Source organism: Scomber japonicus, chromosome 5 (genome assembly GCF_027409825.1).
Source record: "Scomber japonicus isolate fScoJap1 chromosome 5, fScoJap1.pri, whole genome shotgun sequence".
In the NCBI taxonomy this organism is placed as follows: Eukaryota; Metazoa; Chordata; class Actinopteri; order Scombriformes; family Scombridae; genus Scomber; species Scomber japonicus.
This window is the reverse complement of record NC_070582.1, coordinates 3,194,502-3,218,487: the sequence shown is the minus strand read 5'-3', so window position 1 is coordinate 3,218,487 and position 23,986 is coordinate 3,194,502. Positions and strand designations below refer to the sequence as shown.

The window sequence follows — 23,986 nt, the reverse complement described above, 5'->3', positions numbered from 1 at the left end:
GTGTTGTATAAATCATGAATTTGATACATGCTTTAATACTTTTTGATATCACACATTTAGACCTGTCACTGTTTCTAGTTTTCAATCTTTCTATTCAGCTCTGATCTGTTCCTCTATCAGATGATAAGCTTTGTGGTACTTTCTGTATACAGAGAAAAATCATAAGAAACATGTAAATCATGTGATTTGTTGTCTGTGTTTAAACCTCACTTCCTCATGAAAGTGGCTGTCTCTGTGACGCTTAGCTTTGTTTCATTTGTTTCACAGCTGAATCGATTTTTGCCCTCGCAACTGTATTCAGTGCTCACAAACTCTACATGCAGACTTTAAAAGGAAACTTTTTTTTACCACCATGTCTTCTCTTACATTGAGTTATTTTAGTTAAAGCTCACATAGTATCCCTATACTGTTGTGCTGCTTTTAAATGTTTATTAAGATGCAGTATTTCAACCTTTGTAACTTTCCCAATGAAAACATATTTTTGGTGTTATTACAACTTTTTGTTACCTTATTGTCATTCATGACATACCACACAAATACATGAATTAACACTAATATCTGCTTACAACTAAATTACAGTATTGCAGTATTAACCATTTATATGTGTGTCGTATTTACTGTTTATTAATGTGTACAGATTCCTTAATGGGTTGAGAACATTCTTCTCCTTCTAAGCAAAACAAACCATTAAAAAATGCTTTGAATTATCTGAAAAATCTACCCTCACAAAGCTGAAAGCTGCCTTTTCTCGGCTGATAGATAGTGAACATTTTGGAGATACATAATTTTCACAGGACTGTGATGAAATCATGTAAAATCTAATAAATAAGCAGAGTTTTTAAATTAATTCAGTTAGTTAGAGACCAGTTAGAGATCAAAAACCTTAAAAAGATTATTTACCTGTGACTGGATGTTTTTCAAGCAGCGTTTCCTGGAACCGAAGCTGAAGAAGTGAAAGTAACTTTGTGCCAAGCACAGCATTTTTATTCTTTGGTTTTCATCTGGCACATGACATCTGAGGCATGTCATGTTGTGCCAATGCATTGAGACGTCAGGCTGTACATTCCCAGAAATGCCCTAATTTTGTTTAAGTATCTTTTCTATAACAAGATGTACTTGATTGGTTAATTACTTTGCTGTAATATTGTGACAGAAAACACCCCATGTTCATGTTGTGTTACGTTATAAAATACTGTGTAAAAGGAAAAACAATAAAGAAAAAAGAGAAAATAATAATAATAATAAAATAAAATGAGTGGCTCCTTTTCTCTGCCCATTCTCTTCCTCCCTGGCACCATATCACCAGGTCACCAGATTTTGTTTTCTTGTTTTGTCCATGAGTAAATATAACTCTTTGTAGCATGTAATTTGGTGTTGTGTCCCTCATTGTGTTACGACTCCGAGCTGGTCGTAACAACAGAAACAGAACACAACAGAATATCAATAAAGATTAAATCTGTCCATCATTAGATTTAGACTTTTATTTTTCAGTAAATTCACTGAGTAATTGATTCGATTACTATTATCATGCCAATGATTTGAATGTATTCGATATCACGATGCATCAGATACATTTTCTTTATTACTTCACATTTTTTGTTTTCATCAACAAATACAAGTAGTCACATATAAGCTCCCTTTTTTTATTTAACAAAACTTGAGTACAGTATTAATGACATCAAATACTAAAACTCATGAAGTTATGCAGTGGAACAAATTTGTTTTTATTTCCTGAGAATGGCAACCATCACATTGAATCTGGAACATAGTAGACACCAAGTAGCATTGAATTACTTATTTATATGGTGTTGTTTAGGCAAGGCAGTTTTATTTATATATCACATTTCATACACAATGGCAACTCAATGTGCTTTATATAAAACAGAAACATTAAAACATACAATTAACCCCCCCCCCCCTCCCATAATAAAACCAAAGTACATAAAAATAGAAAGACATAAATAAAATGATTGCAGCATAAATATATAAATTAGCTTTAAAATCATTAAAAGGACATAGAGTACAAATTAAAGATTAAAATGTAAAGTGCTCAATCATAAGCTCAGGAGAAGAGAAATGTTTTTAACCTGGATTTAAAAGTGTTCACAGTTGGGGCTGATTTCAGTTCTGCTGGTAGTTTGTTCCAGTTGTGTCCAGCATAACAGCTAAAAGCTGCTTCACCATGTTTAGTTTGAGGTTTACTCGTTCATAATATTAAAATGTAAACAATTTTTGACCATTAGGCCTATATTAAATTGTAAACAGAAATGAATAGTGTAGCCTACCTATAGTGTTTCATTAAATCAAAATGTAAACAGAAATTGTAGGAGCCAAAATATGTTTTTGCTTGTGTTTATATATTTGCATGGGCTGCACGTATTGCGTCATGAACACCAGTTGATCTACATGTCACCCGAGAGAGGAGGAGAAATGCCACCTTATGTACCCACCACAAGATCAAAGGGTCCTCAGTCCAAGGTTGATTTTTTTCCTTTTAGTTTATTTCCTCTTCGGCCCTGACAAAGGGGGTCTTGGGTTCTATACTGTAGTTATTATTTTGAGTTACTAATCATTATTTTTTAGTTTCTATGTCATTATTTTGCATTTCTATGTCATTATTTTGAGATTTTAGTCATTATTTTTTAGATAGTTCCTCATTATTTTGAGTTACTAAGTTGATATTTTGAGGTAATAAGTCTTTTTTTTTTTTTTTAGATAATATTTCATTATTTTGAGAAATAAATCTCATAATAATTACCTATATAATTTCCTTTTTCATCATATTGTCAGTAATGAGCTTCCATAATTTTTTGTGTAAACACGTTAAGTCTCAAGAGGGTAAAAGCAGCAATGACGCTCCTTCCACCAGCAGGGGGCAGCAGAGCTCTAGCCTCCTCCCATTCAAAGCAGCAGCAGTGACGCTCCTTCCACCAGCAGGGGGCAGCAGAGCTCTAGCCTCCTCCCATTCAAAGCAGCAGCAGTGACGCTCCTTCCACCAGCAGGGGGCAGCAGGGCTCTAACCTGCACCGAGTGAGCCGGAAAACAGTAGCAGAAGAAGCAGTAGCCAGCTGATCGTAGCAGCTTCTGACAGGCGGAGGGTGTTTTTATCTGTGCCATGCCAAACCCTAAATGACCTGCGGGACTCACTGATAACAGGTAAAAACACTCATCCTACTGAATATCACTCCTGCGTGTTCATGTTCACATACTAACCAGCTCACATTAGATGTATTTCATACTAAACCTGAGCTGTTTCTGGTTGTTTGAAGCTATCGTGCGCTAATGTTTAAAATGTCCGGTGTAACGGTTTATCTGGTGACCGTGTTATCTGGTGATTGTGTTATCTGGTGACTTTCTCACAGTTTAGGATACGTTACTAGAGGTTGAATGAGTAATCTGAGCATGTTTCAGGGTTGCCACTGTCATGACATTCCTGGAAATGTTATGCAATTAGAAAAACTGTTTCCCAGGCCTGGAAATGTTTTGGAATTAGGTGAATGTTTTGGAAAACTATTAAATTAAGGATCAAAGATGTAAGACAGGCTGCATGTACTTGGACCCTCCCACTTTTAACATGTCAAAAATCTTCTAATTTGTGATCTGTGGCCAAATATTTCCTCTAGATGTAAATATAAAATGCACTCATCATTTAGTGAGATCAAAGTATCAAAACACCTAAAAAAAAGGCTCCAGAATATAGGAAATTACATTTACTCTGTTAAACATGTTAAACCCCCCCTGACATTAGACTTAAACAGGCAGGAGTGGAAAATGAGATGTGAAAATATGTATTTTTATTTGCTTTGATGTTACTGGTTATCATTGTTTGCACCTAAGTAAACATACACAAACACAAACACAAACTATTTTTGAAATATTTCAAAAGAGCCTGTCTGTTAGAGATGGGACAAACACTTATGCTACAGGTTCAAATGACTTTAATGGCTTTAATGTACTTTGGTTAGTTCGGTCATTAATATATAGGAATCTTTCCCTCAGGGTTCAGTAACTACCTTAGGGTCCTCTCTGTAGAAATCTGTAATTGTTTATTCTGAGCCATTATTATTATACATTATAGGCTATAGTAGACCACTGTATTAATATTTCTTGTTGTAGGCTAATTTCGGTTTTCCAGTGAAATTAATTATTTAGCAGAGGGTTTAAACACTTGCAGGGCATTTTATGTCAAATTACAAAAGGTCTGATCCTAGAATTGCCTCTTACCTTTCGTTAAAGTAGCCTACTTAAATTAGGCTAAGTCATGGAAATGTGGTAAAATATTATGGAATAGTTGGGCTATGGAAATTCAATGGTAAAAATGTGTGAGAACCCTGACAATTGAACTTAAACATAAATTGTAATTAGATACTTTAGATAGATAGATATTAAACTAAAAGTAAAGTAAAGTAATAGTTTATAAAGTCATTTTTTAGTAAAAAGTCACCCGATAACACGGTCACCAGTTTAACCGTAACACCTACAAAAATGTCTCCTTCCACCTGCGTGTGTGCGGTGTTACGATTTAATTGGTGACCGTGTTATCTGGTGACTTTCTACTAAAAAATGAAAAAAAATGAATTATAGTTTTTAATCACATTTCATCTGTGTTTTTAATATCTAAAGTATCTCATAACCATTTATGTTTAAGTTAAATGGTGTTCAAAAGACTAATTTCCACCTCTGGTAACGTAATGTAATGTGAGAGAGTCACCAGTTAACACGGTCACCAGTTAAACCGTAACACCGACTGAGAGGAAGCTAGTGTTATAGCTCCTTTATTAACCTATTTGTTTAGCGAATATTAAACATAAATATTAGCAGGCAATTCACACCAATCTCCGTCCATATAATATATAATATAACGTTATGAAATGCGTTAAAAGACGATATATATGGTTTCAAATCGATATAAAATTACTTGGTATCACAGACAATTGGCACGCCTCCTCCTCCAGTCATTGTCACGGTGCAAAACAATTATGATTTTTACTTGATTTAACGTCCATATAACATGGTTATTTGTTTGCCGAATTTATCAGAGGATAGAAATGATTCACTACATAGCACATGGTATGTTTTGTGTGGTTTGAAACAACGCTTGTCAGCAAATTAACCTTAAAATGACACTTTTTAAAATGGAGTTTGGTTTTATTTGTCTGTGTGCACAAAGGACACAGCTGTATAAACATACCTAGAGCAAACAATTCAACCTGAAAACTTAATGGCACAATATCATGTATATCTTCACAGTCTTTATTTGTATAATGAATATATTATGGTGGGAGATGTACTCAGTAATACTAAGTATTATGGGTGATGTAGTATGCAGTATTACTGTAAAAGTACTGTAGTATGAGTGATGTAGTATTCAGTATTACAGTAAAAGTACTGCAGTATTATGAGTGATGTAGTATTCAGTATTACAGTAAAAGTACTGCAGTATTATGAGTGATGTGGTATGCAGTATTACAGTAAAAGTAGTGATATATTATTATGACATCATTAGTTAATTATCATTATTAATAGTGGAGCATCAGTGTTAGAGCAGCATGTTACTGTTGTAGCTGCTGGAGGTGGAGCTAGTTTATACTACTTTTTATATAGTTAGCTAGTTTATACTACTTTATATACAGTTAGCTAGTTTGCACTACTTTATATACAGTTAGCTAGTTTATACTACTTTATATACAGTTAGCTAGTTTATACTACTTTATATACAGTTAGCTAGTTCACACTACTTTATATACAGTTAGCTAGTTTACACTACTTTATATACAGTTAGCTAGTTTATACTACTTTATATACAGTTAGCTAGTTAATACTACTTTATATACAGTTAGCTAGTTTATACTACTTTATATACAGTTAGCTAGTTTACACTACTTTATATACAGTTAGCTAGTTTATACTACTTTATATACAGTTAGCTAGTTTAGTCCAGTGGTTCCCAACCTAGGGGTGGGGCCCCTCCAAAGCGTAAGCAGATAAATGTGAGGGCTGCTAGGATGATTAATGGGAGAGGAAAGAAGAAAAAACAAAGTTCTGATACACAAATGTGTATCAATATTAAATGTGTATTAATAAATCAATATTTTGGTACAATATTTCCTTCTGAGATGTAGAAAGTAGCATCACATGGTACCTCAAAACTGTAAACCTTGAGTAAATGTACTTAGCTTTGTTGTAAATTGTTTATCAGTACTGATTACATTGTGGAAACTGACCTTTTTAAATGTGACACATTCTTATTTTATCTTAATGGTCAGTTGACTTTTTAAAGTCTTCCTGACTGTCTGAATCAGATATGTGACTCTGATAAGTTCTGTAAAGGTCAAAGGTCGCCGCCGGTGTTTCTGTCCTCTCAGCAGCATTGTGTGTTCAGGCTGCATCATGTGTGTCGCCCTGACGATGAGATGAGATCAGATGTCACGTTCGAGCTGTGAATCTGGTCTGCGGTGGGTTTTTAGTGTTTTCAGCTGCTGAGAGATTTTCATTGATCCAGTGAAAGCCGACGGCAGCAGCAGTGGTGTCTTCTTTCACATCATCGCTTCATTCTCCTCCTCCTCCTCCTTTCCTCTCAGACATCTCGACCTCTATACCAATCTGCTTCATTATTGGTTATTTCTTCCAAACTGAGGCAGTAATAACGCTGTAGTTTGAGATATAAGTGGCCACTTTACTGGTGATTTCTAGTCTAATCAATCTCGTACAGTAATGATCCTAAACATGAGTAATAATTAATTCAAACGTGGTTCTTTTATTCCTGAAACCCTGATCGTCATATATGGAGATCTGTGCTAGAGATTCAAAGTGTTTATCAGTAGTGAAAGCATCTCTCAGTTGTTTCACATTTACTTTTTTCTCATCACTTCCTGTTTCTGTTGACAGTATTTAAAGGCTTCGTGGTTCAGAGTCGCTGCCACTTACAGTAAAGTCTTTAAGTTTAACTGAATTAGCTTAATTTTATTCTCAGGCTTAATTCTATAAGCTGTGTGTTAATGTTGAGTGTAAGGGAGAGCAGCAATGTAAGAATTTCATTGCATTGTCTGAACCTCCTTGTTTTTTTACTCTGCATATGACAATAAACGTCTTGAATCTTGAATCTGAAGGAAACCTGCCTGTACTGTATGTAGATAAGCAGAGAAAAGCTTGTATTTGGGTCAATGACGTGATGCAACCAAGTGTCATTTGGTGTAACCGGTATTTTTTCAGAAAAATATAATTTATATACAGGGAAAAAGATGTGTGATAGATTTAATCCACTTTTTAGTAACACAACACTATGTTTTTATAACAAATTTTACATCATTTGTCACAACTTACTTTGAAAAAATGGTTGTTTTTAAGATACGTCCTGCTGAATATCGACAAAATGCTTGAAAATTTAAATATTCCATTTTTTTCATTTGATGTTTTAAATGAAGTAATTCCACTCAAGTCCACTCAAATACACTGTAGGTGATAAAATATTTAATATGTATCATTCTTTTGTGGTTACACCATTTGACATTTTCAGGAGCATTCAGTCTTATTTTTGGTAAAAAAATGGTGCAAATGTTATTTAAATGATATAAAACCAACAAAAATACTAAATGTACATTTTAACAAACCTGATGCTGCTTTTATAACTATTTTTAAAAAATATTTTTGAATTGCTCATCTTGCCAACCCTTATTTATCACTGACCCAGATATTAATGTTTACCTCTTGCTTCCCCGTCACTATTGATCATGTGTAAACTCAGCAGAGATAAGATGGAAGCGAGATGTCTCACTCCTCAGCTGCTCAGCTCAGGAATGATGATGTTAGTTCATCTCCACAGCACGAAAAAACACACGCATGATGATGTAACCGATTAATTATCCACAGTTAAATTAGTCGGCAATTAATTCTGTCATCGGTTTTTGTCGAGTAATCGTTGCACCCCTGCAGCTGCAAGTAACAAGTATTTTCATTATTGATAAATATGACTCATATGATGAGTTATTTTCTTAATTAGTGTCTTTAAATTCTCATAATATAGTGAAAAAGGTCCAAAAAGTCAAAGATATTCAGTTTACTATCATGTTTGATAAAGAAAAGCATCAATCAACACATGAGAGAAGCTGCAGCCACCAAATATTTGGCATTTCTGTGTCAGTAAATGGCTGAAATGATCATTAACAATCAAAAGAATTGCAGATTATTGTTTGTTGATCAATAAATCTCCTACTTGTTGCAGCTTTGCTCGTTTCGTAGCTTTATTCTGCTTCTTTGTGGATTTATGCAACAACAGTAAGACTCAAAGACATGTTGAGCATCTTAAACCAGAATGTGTTCAACTTTAATCTCTTCCTCTGTTGGTTGTTTGTTGTGCTGCTGCAGTAACACACACACACACACACACACACACACATACACACACACACTCTATAAAGCTTCAGGCTCAGTCGTCAGCTGAATGACTGTAAGTAGTGTGTCTGGTGACGGTGCGTTCGAGGGGGTCACGGACATTCCTGCTCTCCTGCAGAATAACGCTGCAAGGCTCAAGCTTGTGAGGTCACGAGGACACGGAGGTGGGAAAGGGGGGGAAGAGGGGGGAAGAGGAGGGGAGGGGGGGGCAGGCAGGCAGAGGGGTCAGGTGACTCATTCCTCAGTTACTTTCTGGGTCGAGTCGGCTCATGATGCAGAGTAAAGAGTCTCTGCTGGTTCCCAGTTAGTCTGCTGGTCTGAGAGAGGATGAAGCTGATCTCAGAGCAGAGAGATGAGGTGAGTCCATCAGCTTGTTGGAGGGAAGATTGCTTTTATTTTAGTCTTTTTTTCAATTATTTTAACCCAGTTTTAACTCTAACTTTTCTCTTATTTTAGCTTTTTATTATCTTTTTATTACATTTTCTATCATTCTCATTTTCTTTCGCGTGCATTGCTCCGAAATTATTCATCATATTTGTTCCTTTTCTTTGCGTCATCCTCGGTCTACACTTGTTCTGTCTCATTTATCAGCTTGAACTACATTAACCTGAATGAAAGCTGCTGTATAAATGAAGTTAAACTGATTGATTGAAGGGATTTAAACCTGTGGATGGTGGACATGGTGTTGATATTTTGGATCCTGATGAGGGAAAAGCTGGAAAAGACTGATTTAAAGGAAGGTTTAGAGGCTGTTTGAGCTGCAGGATTGAGAACATAATAATAATAATAATAACAGATTAGAGATTATATATTTCTTTTAGATGCCTCATACATACAAGAAAGTTTGCTTTATTTCACAAGCTGTGAGTTGGTGTTTTTACTCAGTTTACAGGCTGTTCAAATCACTTTTATACGTGAAGCTGAATATTAATTTCTCATTATTATGATGTCGTTGTTACTCTTGAATCTTCCTGTTTTCTTTGTGCAAGAACGATACATTGGATTTGTTCAATGTGGACTTTAAATTAAACTCCTTTGCTATAAAAATCTGAATTTTCAGCATCTAGAAAAGGTTCATTGGCTGGATTATTTATTTATAATGGTTTATTTAAATAAGGACAGATACAATATATACATAGACAGACTAAAACAATTGTCTGATGCAAGTATCACAGTGTTTGTGGTGATTGCTGATTTGCACCACCTGTCTCTAGAAGTGCTTTTGTGAAAATATGACATTAAAATATTTAAAAAACAGTAAGAAAGGAGGTAAACAAAGTACATCTGTATAATAAATACAGCACAGCATGAAAAGAGCAAAGTAAAACAATAAGATGCACATAAAACTAGACATGAATACATTTTTTTGTTGCTGAATTAACCAGAATTTATTAATAATAGTAATTTATTGATGATTATATTGATCTACTGAACACTGGGGCTGGCTATCACTTAAAAAATGATGATATCAGTACCAATCAATACCAATCAATCAATCATTCTTTATTTGTATAGCACCAAATCACAACAAAAGTCATCGCAAGGCACTTTTCACATATAGAGCAGGTCTAGACGGTGTTCTTAAATGTAATCTGAACAGACCCAACGTTCCCACATGAGAAACACTTGGCAACAGCAGGAAGGAAAAACTCCCCTTTAATCTCTTTGTAGGTCACACCAAGAAAGTGCTATTTCTCCTTCCTCTTTGAGGCCATAACAATATAAAACATAGATTTATTTCCTCATTGAGCCTAAATGTGATGTTTTACAGCCTCTACAGACTCATTCACACCTCATTGCTTCTAAACTTTTATTAAAAACATGTTAGAGACTCATTCTGTTCATGTACAAGATGAAAACATGAAAGTCAACTTCAAAAATGTCTCCAGCAGGATCTCTGATGTCAGCACAACCTGTATCTATAGCAACCATAGCACAACCTGTATCTATAGCAACCATAGCACAACCTGTATCTATAGGAACCATAGAACAACCTGTATCTATAGCAACCATAGAACAACCTGTATCTATAGCAACCATAGAACAACCTGTATCTATAGCAACCATAGAATACAACCTGTATCTATAGCAACCATAGAACAACCTGTATGTATAGCAACCATAGAACAACCTGTATCTATAGCAACCATAGAACAATCTGTATCTATAGCAACCATAGAACAACCTGTATCTATAGCAACCGTAGAACAACCTGTATCTATAGCAACCGTAGAACAACCTGTATCTATAGCAACCATAGAACAACCTGTATCTATAGCAACCATAGAACAATCTGATGGACTGTCTGTGCATTACATTCCTCATGCAAGTGCTAAAGATTGACCTAAAAGTTAAATGGGTTCAATAGATTTTAGTTTTTGAGCAGATATCATGACACAAAGTGAACTCTACCAAACGGTTGAGAAACATCAAGCAGAACTGGACTCTACATTCCCTTAAAGTGATACTGATACCAGTTGAGTACATCATTTGATACCCATCACCTGCCTCCACTCCTCCACATCTAAATGATTAGAGTTTTACACAAATGCATTTTGAAAGTCTTTAAATTATTAATATTTATTAATAGGATCATGCTTGAGTTGATTGGCTGATTGGCTTCTAGCTTTGGGTGCAAAATGGATCGATTGCAAGTATTATTTGATGGGAGACGTTTCGATACTACTTGGTATTGATTAATTTTGGTCGATATCTTAAAGGTAACTAGTACTGATACTCAGCCGTACTGAACATACACACAAAAATCAGATTTCTGTGATTGATCTGAGACAGGTCAGTACTGCATAAAGTGTTTACATTAGTCTTTTTCACTGATTGTTGAGTTGCTGCTCTGCCTAGAAGTGTTCAGTTTATGAATCATCACTTCTGTATTACTGTTAGTACTGTAAGCAATGATTCAGTATGAGCTGTCGTATTAGACACGATTGCACAAGTGTTCCTAATAACAGGCTCAGTGAGTGTATGTTTAGTATTTATTGTTATTCAGTAGTTGTGACTTGAAGCTGCTGTTGTGTGTTATAATCCTCCTGTAGTGTTGATTTACAGTCTGATTATGTCATTTATTCAACCTGTTTTTACTGCACGCTTCACAATCTTCTCTAATGAACATGGTTAAAAGGTTTCATCTCATCAAATCTTAAAGAAATCTGTGGCTACTAGATTATTTTTAAGAGTTTTTTTTACATTGTGTGTTTTACTCACAGTGAACTGAACAATAAGGAAGATAAAGTCAAATTGAAAGCATAAAACTATCAATATAAATGGAACCTTTGAGTTTATCGTCAGTTTTATTGTTGTTAATGTCATTACACCATGTACACACACACACACACACACACACACACACACACACAGAGGAAACCTGACACACGTATAAACAACCTCTCCTGACCTCTTAAGCAAGAAGCATATTTTCTGCCTGCGGTCGGATTATTAGACTCCATGAAACCCATCCAGCAGCAGCAGCAGCAGCAGTATAGTGATGAATACACACTTGAACCAATGAAATCTGAACACGTTTAACCCTCCTGTCGTCCTCCCCGGTCAAATTGACCCCGTCCGTTTTGACTATTCCTTCATTCCTCCCTGTTTCTCTCTTTCTTTCCTCCTTTCCTTCCTCCCTACTTCCTTCCTCCCTCCTTTCCTTCCCTCCTTTCCTTCCTTCTTCCCTTCCTCCCTCCTTTCTTCTTTCCTCCCTCCTTTCCTTCCTCCTTTCGTTCCTCCCTCCCTCCTTTCCTTCCTCCTTTCCTTCCTTCTTCCCTTCCTCCCTCCTTTCTTCTTTCCTCCCTCCTTTCCTTCCTCTTTCCTTCCTCCCACCTTTCTTCTTTCCTCCCTCCTTTCCTTCCTCCTTTCCTTCCTTCTTCCCTTCCTCCCTCCTTTCTTCTTTCCTCCCTCCTTTCCTTCCCTGCTTCCTCCCTCCTTTCCTTCCTTCTTCCTCCCTCCTTTCCTTCCTTCCTTCTTCCTCCCTCCTCCTTCCTTCACTCAAGGCAACAGGAGGGTTAAAAAATGCTGATTAACGTCATGATGTGAAGTAAAAACACTGGAGACATTCAGAAGATATCGTCATGTGTTCATATAACAGTGACTTGACTAAAATCTTTTTAGACTGAAGGAACTGTTGGAGGATCTACTCACTTTTTATTGTGTCCATATCAGCACAGATTCATAATTTACTCGTCCTCCCGGGTCAAATTGACCCCGTCTGTTTTGACTGTTCCTTCTTTCCTTCCTTCCGTCTGTCCTTCCCCCTACCTTCCTCCCTTCCTTCTTTCCTCTGTCCTTCCTTTCTTCCTTCCTCTTGTCCTTCCTTCCTTCCTCCCTCCTTACTCCTTTCCTTTCCTTCCTTCCTCCATCCGTCCTTCCTTCCTTCTTCCTTCCCCCTTTCCTCTCTCACTCCCTGCCTTCCTTCTTTCCTTTCCTCCCTCCCTCCCTTCCTTCTTTCGTTTCCTCCTTTCCAACCAACCCAAAAATATTCAGTTTATTGTCATAGACACCAGAAAATATTAACGTTTGAGAAGCTGGAATCACTGAATTGGGATGTTTTTTCATTAAACAAACCCTAACCCTTAAAACGATTATTCAGTTACCAAAATAGTTGCTGATTGATTGATTTAATAATTGGTAACTTACTGATTAACCCTTTATAGGACACTCATTGAAAGGAAGGGAGGAAGGAAGGAAGGGAGGAATGAATGAAGGAAGGAAGGAAGGAAGGAAGGATGGAAGGAAGGATGGAAGGAAGGAAGGAAGGAAGGAAGGAAGGGAAGGAAGGAGGGAGTAAGGAAAGGAAGGAAGGACGGAGGAAAGAAGGAAGGAAGGTAGGGGGGAGGAAAGAAAGAGAGAAGGAAGGAGGGAGGGAGGAAGGGAAGAAAGAAGCAAGGAAGGAAGAAGAAAGGGGGATGAGGAAGGAAAGAAGGAAGGGAGGAAAGAAGGAGGTAGGGAGGAAGAACAGATGGAAGTAAAGAAAGGAAGGAAGGAAGGACGGAGGAAGGAGGGAGGGAGGAAGGACAGATGGAAGGAAGGAAAGGAAGGAAGGATGGAGGAAATAAGGAACAAGGGAGGGAGAAAGGAAAAGAGGAAGGGAAGAAAGAAGGCAGGGAGGAAGGAAAGGAAGGAAGGAAGGAAGGATGGAAAGAAAGAAGGAAGGAAGGAAGGGTATTTTGGGATATTTACAGAAGTTACCAAATATAATTATTTGCCCAATAAAGGGTTAATGAACTAATCATTGTAGCTCTACACTGTCAGGTATTGTGTGTGGGAAGCTGGTGAGGGATCATGTCTAGTCTAGTGACCCCTGCTGGTAAGTCAGAGCTCCTGCAGAGTCAGAAAACAAGAAACTCCCTCAGAAAAAACTGGCGTCTGAAAGAGTCTTTTGTCTTTCATCCTCCCTCCTACCTTCCTTCATTCCTTCTTTCCTCTGTCCTTCCTTCCTCCCTCCCTCCTTCATTCTTCCCTCCCTCCCTCCTACCTTCCTTCATTCCTTCTTTCCTCTGTCCTTCCTTCCTCCCTCCCTCCTTCATTCTTCCCTCCCTCCCTCCTACCTTCCTTCATTCCTTCTTTCCTCTGTCCTTCCTTCCTCCCTTCCTTTTTTCCTCCATCCGTCCTTCCTTCCTTCTTCCTTCCCCCTGTCCTCCCTCCCTCCCTCCTCCCTTCCTCCCTTCCTTCTTCCCTTTCCTCTTTTCCTTCCATCCTTCCATCCTTCCTCCCTCCCTCCCTTCCTCCATCCGTCCTTCCTTCCTTCTTCCTTCCCCCTGTCCTCCCTCCCTCCCTTCCTCCCTTCCTCCCTTCCTTCTTCCCTTTCCTCTTTTCCTTCCATCCTTCCATCCTTCCTCCCTCCCTCCCTTCCCTCATTCCTTCTTCCCTTTCCTCTTTTCCTTCCATCCTTCCATCCTTCCTCCCTCCCTCCCTTCCTCCCTTCCTTCTTTCCTTTCCTCCTTTCCTACCTTCTTCCTTCCCCCCTTCTTCCCTACCTCCCTTCCTTCTTTCCTTTCCTCCTTTCCTATAATAAATATAATAAATAATATATAAAAGAAAGAAACTCCCTCAGAGAAAACTGGCGTCTGAAACTGGCGTCTTTTGTCTTTCTTCCTCCACCGCCGGTCTGAACAAAATATTTAATTTATTAATAATATCTTTCAGCTTGTGTTTGTCTCTTTGTCTCTAAAATATTTGCGGGTTTCATTTGGAAAACACGCTGGAATCATGAGTTTTGTCTCCCAGCTTTTTTTGTTTTCCATCTTCTTGTCTTCTTCAAACGTCTTTAATCTGCTTTAACTCAATTCTTCACAGAGCTGCACATGCTTTTGTCTCGAGGCTCAGCAGTCACTGTCATCACTCGTCTATTATATCTTTTTATTAATATCTATTTATAGTTGTTGATTTTTTGGTGCTTGTTGTTTTCTTTTTTCTCTTGTAACTGAAATCCCATGAAGCTCGAGTCCCAAACGATGTTCGTCAACAAAAAAACAATCAACAAAAAAATTATCAAGGATTAGTCGCACATGCTGTGGATTAATGCTGGAGCTGCCAGAGGGGGCGCTGTAGGGGGAGCTGTACACCTAAAACCACCAAAGTGCACCATAGTGACCACGTCTCTAATATTATAAAATGTATTCTGTCTTTGTTTTAAAGTGTTGTCTTTATAAAGGAGTGTCTAAAGTCATGATATAAGTCTGCTTTATGTTTTGGTTCTGGTTTATATTTAACTTCCTTCTCCTCCTCCTCCTCTTACTCCTTCTCCTCCTTGTCTTCCTCCTCTTCCTCCTCTTCCTCCTCCCCCTCTTCCTCCTCCTCCTGTTCCTCCTCCTCCCCGTCTTCCGCATCTCCCTTCTTCTTCTCCTCCTCCTCCTCCTCGTCTCCCTTCTCCTCCTCCTCCTCTTGCTCCTCCTCCTATTCCTCCTCCTCCTTCTCCTTCTCTTCCTTCTCCTCTTCCTCCTCTTCCTCCTCCTCTTTCTCCTCCTCTTCCAACTCCTCTTCCTCCTCCTCCTCCTTCTCCTCCTCCTCCTCCTCCTCCTCCTCCTCAGGACCCAGACTTCCAGCTCCTTATGGCTGTATATGATGAGAACATCCTGAAGAATCCTTTCTACTTGGCGTTGGAGAAGCAGAGACCGGACCTCTGCAGACGAGTGGCAGAGTTTCACGGCATCGTGAGTCATAACTATCACCTCCCTTCCTTTTTACCGCCTCCTTAAAACTTCATTTAGCTTGACATTAAAACTGCCACCTCTTATGTCTGTGAAACTTGTTAAAACCAGCCTGAAGATTTGTCAGAAATATAGAAGAAGAACAAAAGAGCAAAGATAGCAAAGAGTCTCTTTTACTGTGTTACCACTTACCAATAACATTAACATTGGGAACCACTGGACTAAACTAGCTAACTGTATATAAAGTAGTATAAACTAGCTAACTGTATATAAAGTAGCATAAACTAGCTAACTGTATATAAAGTAGTATAAACTAGCTAACTGTATATAAAGTAGTGTAAACTAGCTTACTGTATATAAAGTAGTATAAACTAGCTAACTGTATATAAAGTAGTATAAACTAGCTAACTGTATATAAAGTAGTGTAACCTAGCTAACTGTATATAAAGTAGTATAAACTAGCTAACTGTATATAAAGTAGTGTAAACTAGCTAACTGTATATAAAGTAGTATAAACTAGCTAACTGTATATAAAGTAGTGTAAACTAGCTAACTGTATATAAAGTAGTGTAAACTAGCTAACTGTATATAAAGTAGTGTAAACTAGCTAACTGTATATAAAGTAGCGTAAACTAGCTAACTGTATATAAAGTAGTGTAAACTAGCTAACTGTATATAAAGTAGTGTAAACTAGCTAACTGTATATAAAGTAGTGTAAACTAGCTAACTGTATATAAAGTAGTGTAAACTAGCTAACTGTATATAAAGTAGTGTAAACTAGCTAACTGTATATAAAGTAGTGTAAACTAGCTAACTGTATATAAAGTAGTATAAACTAGCTAACTGTATATAAAGTAGTGTAAACTAGCTAACTGTATATAAAGTAGCGTAAACTAGCTAACTGTATATAAAGTAGTGTAAACTAGCTAACTGTATATAAAGTAGTGTAAACTAGCTAACTGTATATAAAGTAGTATAAACTAGCTAACTGTATATAAAGTAGTATAAACTAGGTAACTGTATATAAAGTAGTATAAACTAGCTAACTGTATATAAAGTAGTATAAACTAGCTAACTGTATATAAAGTAGTATAAACTAGCTAACTGTATATAAAGTAGTGTAAACTAGCTAACTGTATATAAAGTAGTGTAAACTAGCTAACTGTATATAAAGTAGTGTAAACTAGCTAACTGTATATAAAGTAGTATAAACTAGCTAACTGTATATAAAGTAGTGTAAACTAGCTAACTGTATATAAAGTAGCGAAAACTAGCTAACTGTATATAAAGTAGTGTAAACTAGCTAACTGTATATAAAGTAGTATAAACTAGCTAACTGTATATAAAGTAGTATAAACTAGGTAACTGTATATAAAGTAGTATAAACTAGGTAACTGTATATAAAGTAGTGTAAACTAGCTAACTGTATATAAAGTAGTGTAAACTAGCTAACTGTATATAAAGTAGCGTAAACTAGCTAACTGTATATAAAGTAGCGTAAACTAGCTAACTGTATATAAAGTAGTGTAAACTAGCTAACTGTATATAAAGTAGTGTAAACTAGCTAACTGTATATAAAGTAGTGTAAACTAGCTAACTGTATATAAAGTAGTGTAAACTAGCTAACTGTATATAAAGTAGTGTAAACTAGCTAACTGTATATAAAGTAGTATAAACTAGCTAACTGTATATAAAGTAGTGTAAACTAGCTAACTGTATATAAAGTAGCGTAAACTAGCTAACTGTATATAAAGTAGCGTAAACTAGCTAACTGTATATAAAGTAGTGTAAACTAGCTAACTGTATATAAAGTAGTATAAACTAGCTAACTGTATATAAAGTAGTATAAACTAACTAACTGTATATAAAGTAGTATAAACTAGCTAACTGTATATAAAGTAGTGTAAACTAGCTAACTGTATATAAAGTAGCGTAAACTAGCTAACTGTATATAAAGTAGCGTAAACTAGCTAACTGTATATAAAGTAGTGTAAACTAGCTAACTGTATATAAAGTAGTATAAACTAGCTAACTGTATATAAAGTAGTATAAACTAGCTAACTGTATATAAAATAGTATAAACTAGCCCTAACCTCCAGCAGCTACAACAGTTACTACAGTAACATGCTAATTCACTACTTTTACTGTAATACTGCATACTACATCACTCATACTACTGCAGTACTTGTACTCTAATAGGATTTATCATGCAGGCCTTTTACACTTAATTGAGTATTCCTACATTGCTGTATTGGTGCTTTTACTTCAGTAAAGTATCTCAGTACTTTCTTCCACCACTGAAAAGACCACATGTATCAGCCACCTTACCGCCCATGTTTCACCTTCCAGTAAAACTCATCAGCTGATTTCACAGAGCACTTCCTCTTCTCTGTTTAGAAGGTAATAAAATAATCAGCTGTTTTTATCATGTTGAGTTAAGAAGCAGGTTCCTGGTCATAAAGGGATCCTGACTGATTCTCTGTGTGTGTGTTTCAGACTCTCTCAGTTAAACCTTCACAGCTCAGTTAAAGGAGCATCAGAGAAACCAGCTTCATTACCAGAAACCCCTGAAATGCCCACAGTCTGTTTTTCAGCCTCATTAAACAGTGTAACAAGGTTTTTGAGTGGCAGCCACAGACGATCTTAACAGCAGAGAGGGTTTTTTTGTGGCTTTGACTCTCTCAGCTGTTTGTCCTCTCTCATCCCACACTTTAAACTCACTGCACTTCTCACTTTATATTTAATAAATGAAGATGAGTTTTCTTTGTCGGCTGTCAGATGTCTGGTTCTGGTTTTATAGAAGTTAAAAGGTCAACATTATTGATTTATAATGCATAGCAGACAACATTTAGTCACATTTATGTCTCGGTTAATCTCACATTATCCTCATGTGGTGTCGGGGAACTACAAAATGATGATGGTGCATTCAAGGCTGCTTGGACATCTGAGGCCTGCGTTGTTTAAAGATCCTCTCCACGTTTGTTTTAGGGCATAAAAATACTGTTGATCATTTTCTCAGTTAGTTTTTCGGTCTGTTAAATGTCAGAAAACGCTGAATAATGTTGATTTAAAGTCCAAGATGCAACTTAAAATATCTTATTCTGTCCACAACACAAAGATATTCAGTTTACCGTCATAGACAAACAAGAAGATATTCACACTTATGTTTATACAGGTTGTAATTTCCTCAACTTAGGCTTTATTATCATTCAAAGTGCACTGCAGAAGGAAACTGAGTTTACTCTTGGCTCAACGTGCAAAATAAAAGCACAAATAAACAGATAAAAACATTCAAATAAAAGACATAAAAACAGATTTAATGCATGTCAAGTAGCAGCAGTTGTAGTGCAAAGAGGGAGCAGAGTGAGTGCAGTCTCTTCTGTTCATGCATGTAAGTGTTCTTATAATCGTAGATGACGTCAAAACCCAAAGATATTCAGATCTTAAGTTTATCATCATGCATGAAGCATAAACCCTTCAATTCTTCACATTTAACCCTCCTGTTGTCCTCGAGTCAAGGAAGGAGGGAGGTAGGAAGGATGGATGGATGGATGGATGGATGGATGGAAGGAAGGAAGGAAGGAAGGAAGGAAAGAAGGAAGAGAGGGAGGAAGGAAGGGAGAAGGAAGGAAAGGAGGGAAGAAGGAAGAACAGAAGGGAAGAAGGAAAGGAGAAGGAAGGAAGGAAGGAAGAACAAGAGGGAGGAAGGAAGGGAGAAGGAAGGATGGAAGGAAGGAAGGAAGGAAGAACAAGAGGGAGGAAGGAAGGGAGAAGGAAGGATGGAAGGAAGGAAGGAACATACATACTGTAGGCTTTATTATCATTCAAAGTGCACTGCAGAAGGAAACTGAGTTTACTCTTGGCTCAACGTGCAAAATAAAAGCACAAATAAACAGATAAAAACATTCAAATAAAAGACATAAAAACAGATTTAATACTTGTCAAGTAGCAGCAGTTGTAGTGCAAAGGGAGAGCAGAGTGAGAGCTCATTTTCTGTTGGTACAGTTTATTCGCTTCATGCATGTAAGTGTTCTTATAATCGTAGATGACGTCAAACCCAAAGATATTCAGATCTTAAGTTTATCATCATGCATGAAGCATAAACTCTTCAATTCTTCACATTTAACCCCCCTGTTGTCCTCAAGTCAAGGAAGGAGGGAGGGAGGAAGGATGGAGGAAGAAGGGAGGAAGGACAAAGGAAAGAAGGAAGGAAAGGAGGAGGGAGGGGGGAAGGAAGAACAAGAGGGAAGAAGGAAGGGAGAAGGAAAGAAGGAAGGAAAGGAGGAGGGAGGGGGGAAGGAAGAACAAGAGGGAAGAAGGAAGGGAGAAGGAAGGAAGGAAGGAAAGGAGGAGGGAGGGGGAAGGAAGAACAAGAGGGAAGAAGGAAGGGAGAAGAAAGGAAGGAAAGGAGGAGGGAGGGGGGAAGGAAGAACAAGAGGGAAGAAGGAAGGGAGAAGGAAGGAAGGAAGGAAAGGAGGAGGGAGGGGGAAGGAAGAACAAGAGGGAAGAAGGAAGGGAGAAGAAAGGAAGGAAAGGAGGGAAGAAGGAAAGGAGAAGGAAGGAAGGGAGAAGGAAGGAAGGAAGAACAAGAGGGAGGAAGGAAGGGAGAAGGAAGGATGGAAGGAAGGAAGGAAGGAACATACATACATACTGTAGGCTTTATTATCATTCAAAGTGCACTGCAGAAGGAAACTGAGTTTACTCTTGGCTCAACGTGCAAAATAAAAGCACAAATAAACAGATAAAAACATTCAAATAAAAGACATAAAAACAGATTTAATACTTGTCAAGTAGCAGCAGTTGTAGTAGGGAGAGCAGAGTGAGAGCTCATTTTCTGTTGGTACAGTTTATTCGCTTCATGCATGTAAGTGTTCTTATAATCGTAGATGACGTCAAACCCAAAGATATTCATCATGCATGAAGCATAAACTCTTCAATTCTTCACATTTAACCCTCCTGTTGTCCTCAAGTCAAGGAAGGAGGGAGGGAGGAAGGATGGAGGAAGAAGGGAGGAAGGACAAAGGAAAGAAGGAAGGAAAGGAGGAGGGAGGGGGGAAGGAAGAACAAGAGGGAAGAAGGAAGGGAGAAGGAAAGAAGGAAGGAAAGGAGGAGGGAGGGGGGAAGGAAGAACAAGAGGGAAGAAGGAAGGGAGAAGGAAGGAAGGAAGGAAAGGAGGAGGGAGGGGGAAGGAAGAACAAGAGGGAAGAAGGAAGGGAGAAGAAAGGAAGGAAAGGAGGAGGGAGGGGGGAAGGAAGAACAAGAGGGAAGAAGGAAGGGAGAAGGAAGGAAGGAAGGAAAGGAGGAGGGAGGGGGAAGGAAGAACAAGAGGGAAGAAGGAAGGGAGAAGAAAGGAAGGAAAGGAGGGAAGAAGGAAAGGAGAAGGAAGGAAGGGAGAAGGAAGGAAGGAAGAACAAGAGGGAGGAAGGAAGGGAGAAGGAAGGATGGAAGGAAGGAAGGAAGGAACATACATACATACTGTAGGCTTTATTATCATTCAAAGTGCACTGCAGAAGGAAACTGAGTTTACTCTTGGCTCAACGTGCAAAGGAGGTTTAAAGCATGTCATGTAGCAGCAGTTGTAGTAGGGAGAGCAGAGTGAGTGCAGTCTATTCGCTTCATGCATGTAAGTGTTCTTATAATCGTAGGTGACGTCAAAAACCAAAGATATTCATCATGCATGAAGCATAAACACTTCAATTCTTCACATTTAACCCTCCTGTTGTCCTCGAGTCAAGGAAGGGAGGGAGGAAGGACGGAGGGAGGAAGAAGGGAGGAAGGACGAAGGAAAGAAGGAAGGAAAGGAGGAGGGAGGGGGGAAGGAAGAACAAGAGGGAAGAAGGAAGGGAGAAGGAAAGAAGGAAGGAAAGGAGGAGGGAGGGGGGAAGGAAGAACAAGAGGGAAGAAGGAAGGGAGAAGGAAGGAAGGAAGGAAGGAAGGAAAGGAGGGAAGAAGGAAAGGAGGAGGAAGGAAGGGAGAAGGAAGGAAGTAAGAACAAGAGGGAGGAAGGAAGGGAGAAGGAAGGATGGAAGGAAGGAAGGAAGGAACATACATACATACTGTAGGCTTTATTATCATTCAAAGTGCACTGCAGAAGGAAACTGAGTTTACTCTTGGCTCAACGTGCAAAATAAAAGCACAAATAAACAGATAAAAACATTCAAAGAAAAGATATAAAAACAGATTTAATACTTGTCAAGTAGCAGCAGTTGTAGTAGGGAGAGCAGAGTGAGAGCTCGTTTTCTGTTGGTACAGTTTATTCGCTTCATGCATGTAAGTGTTCTTATAATCGTAGGTGACGTCAAAAACCAAAGATATTCATCATGCATGAAGCATAAACTCTTCAATTCTTTACATTTAACCCTCCTGTTGTCCTCAAGTCAAGGAAGGGAAGGAGGAAGGAGGGAGGGAGGAAGGGAGGAAAGGAAGGGAGGAGGGAAGGACAGGAGGGAGAAAGGAAAGAAGGGAAGGAAGGGAAGAAGGAAAGGAGGGAGGAAGAAAGGAATGGAGGAAAGGATAGAAGGAAAGGAGAGAGGAAGGAAGGAATAGAGGAAAGGATAGAAGGAAGGGAGGGGGAAGGAAGGACAGGAGGGAGAATGGAAGCGAGGGAAGGAATGAAAGGAGGGAGGGAGGAAGAAGGAAGGAAGGAAAGGAGGGAGGAAGGAAGGAAGGGAGGGAGGGAAGGACAGGAGGGAGAAAGGAAACAAGGAAGGAAGGAACAGTCAAAACAGACGAGGATGACACAGCAGTGAAAAATCAGCTGAAGCGAAACTAAACGAGTAAATAATCGTCCTCGTGTTAAACTTAGTTTCAGCTTGTTGAGACGCTTGAAACTTGAAGCAGATGAGAATCAGATGTTTGAACGCGAGCCATCATCATCATCATCATCTTCATCATCATCATCATCATCAGCGGCTCTGACTCACTGCTGGAAACTCAGATGATCCGATCGCAGTCAAAACATCAGCAGAGAGCAGAAAGATCCGTCTAACTGGATTACACCACAGACTGCTGACCTGCACAAGACTGTCTGGAAGGAAGGAAGGAAGGAAGGAAGGAAGGAAGGAAGGAAGGAAGGAAGGAAGGAAGGAAGGAAGGAAGGAAGGAAGGAAGGAAGGAAGGAAGGAAGGAAGGAAAGGGGGGGGGGGGGGACAGGAGGGAGAAGGAAGAAAGGAAGAAAGGTAGGAGGGAAGGACAAGAGGGAGAAAGGAAGGGAGGAAAGGAAAGAAGGAAGGGAGGAAGGAACAACTGACAGACTGAACAGACTGCTGACCTGCACAAGACTCTCTGGAAGGAAGGAAGGAAGGAAGGAAGGAAGGAAAGAAAGGGGGGGGGGGGGACAGGAGGGAGAAGGAAGAAAGGAAGAAAGGTAGGAGGGAAGGACAAGAGGGAGAAAGGAAGGGAGGAAAGGAAAGAAGGAAGGGAGGAAGGAAGAACTGACAGACTGAACAGACTGCTGACCTGCACAAGACTCTCTGGAAGGAAGGAAGGAAAGAATAAAGGAAGGAAGGAAGGAAACGGGGGGGGGGGGGGGGGGGGCAGGAGGGAGAAGGAAGAAAGGAAGAAAGGTAGGAGGGAAGGACAAGAGGGAGAAAGGAAGGGAGGGAAGGGAGGAAAGGAAAGAAGGAAGGGAGGAAGGAAGAACTGACAGACTGAACAGACTGCTGACCTGCACAAGACTCTCTGGAAGGAAGGAAGGAAGGAAGGAAGGAAGGAAGGAAGGAAGGAAGGAAGGGTCAGAGTCAGGATTCACTGAGGAGATAAAATTAGGGTCAGACGTGTCGAAGCTGTGTGTCACCAAACCTGAATGTGTGAAGAATATCTGAACAAATGGATTTAATCTGAGCAGGATGTTTAGTTAATAATAAATAAAGCAGTTTCACTCTTTAGTATAGATCCCAATATACATAACAAACACAACACATTTATGGAAAGGAGGGAGGGAGGGAGGAAGGAAGGAAGGGAGGAAGGAAGGAAGGAAGGAAGGAAGGAAGAAAGGAAGGAAGGAAGGACAGATCGAAGGATGGACAGAAGGATTAAAGGGAGAAAGGAAGGAAGGAAGGGAGGTAGGCAGGAAGGACAGAAGGAAGGAAGGAAGGACAGAAGGATGAAAGGGAGGAAGGACAGAAGGAAGGTAGGAAGGAAGGACAGAAGGAAGAAAGGAAGTAAGGGAGGGAGGGAGGAAGGACAGAAGGATGAAAGGGAGGAAGGAAGAAAGGAAGGAAGGGAGGAAGGAAGGAAGGACAGAAGGAAGAAAGGAGGGGAGGAAGGAAGGACAGATGGAAGGAAGGAAAAGAAGGATAGTGGGCCGGATTGGACCCCTCAGTGGGCCGGTTCTGGCCCACGGGCCGCATGTTTAACCCCCCTGTGTAGTTAGTTACGCTGCTCATTACATAACTCTTCAGTATCTCAGTGATTATTGATTTAATGATTAC

General features: G+C 38.8%; 1 protein-coding gene across 1 annotated transcript in view; it reads left to right on the top strand.

Moving 5' to 3' along the window:
• Positions 1–3,069: 3,069 nt before the first annotated feature.
• The window catches only part of ankrd27 (ankyrin repeat domain 27 (VPS9 domain)), a gene marked incomplete at its 3' end in the record, with an annotated part of 59,414 nt that continues 38,497 nt past the window's right edge, over positions 3,070–23,986 (top strand). The window contains 2 exon segments of the mRNA XM_053319401.1: positions 3,070–3,156; positions 15,435–15,557. Coding sequence (XP_053175376.1) covers positions 15,456–15,557 — 102 coding nt within the window.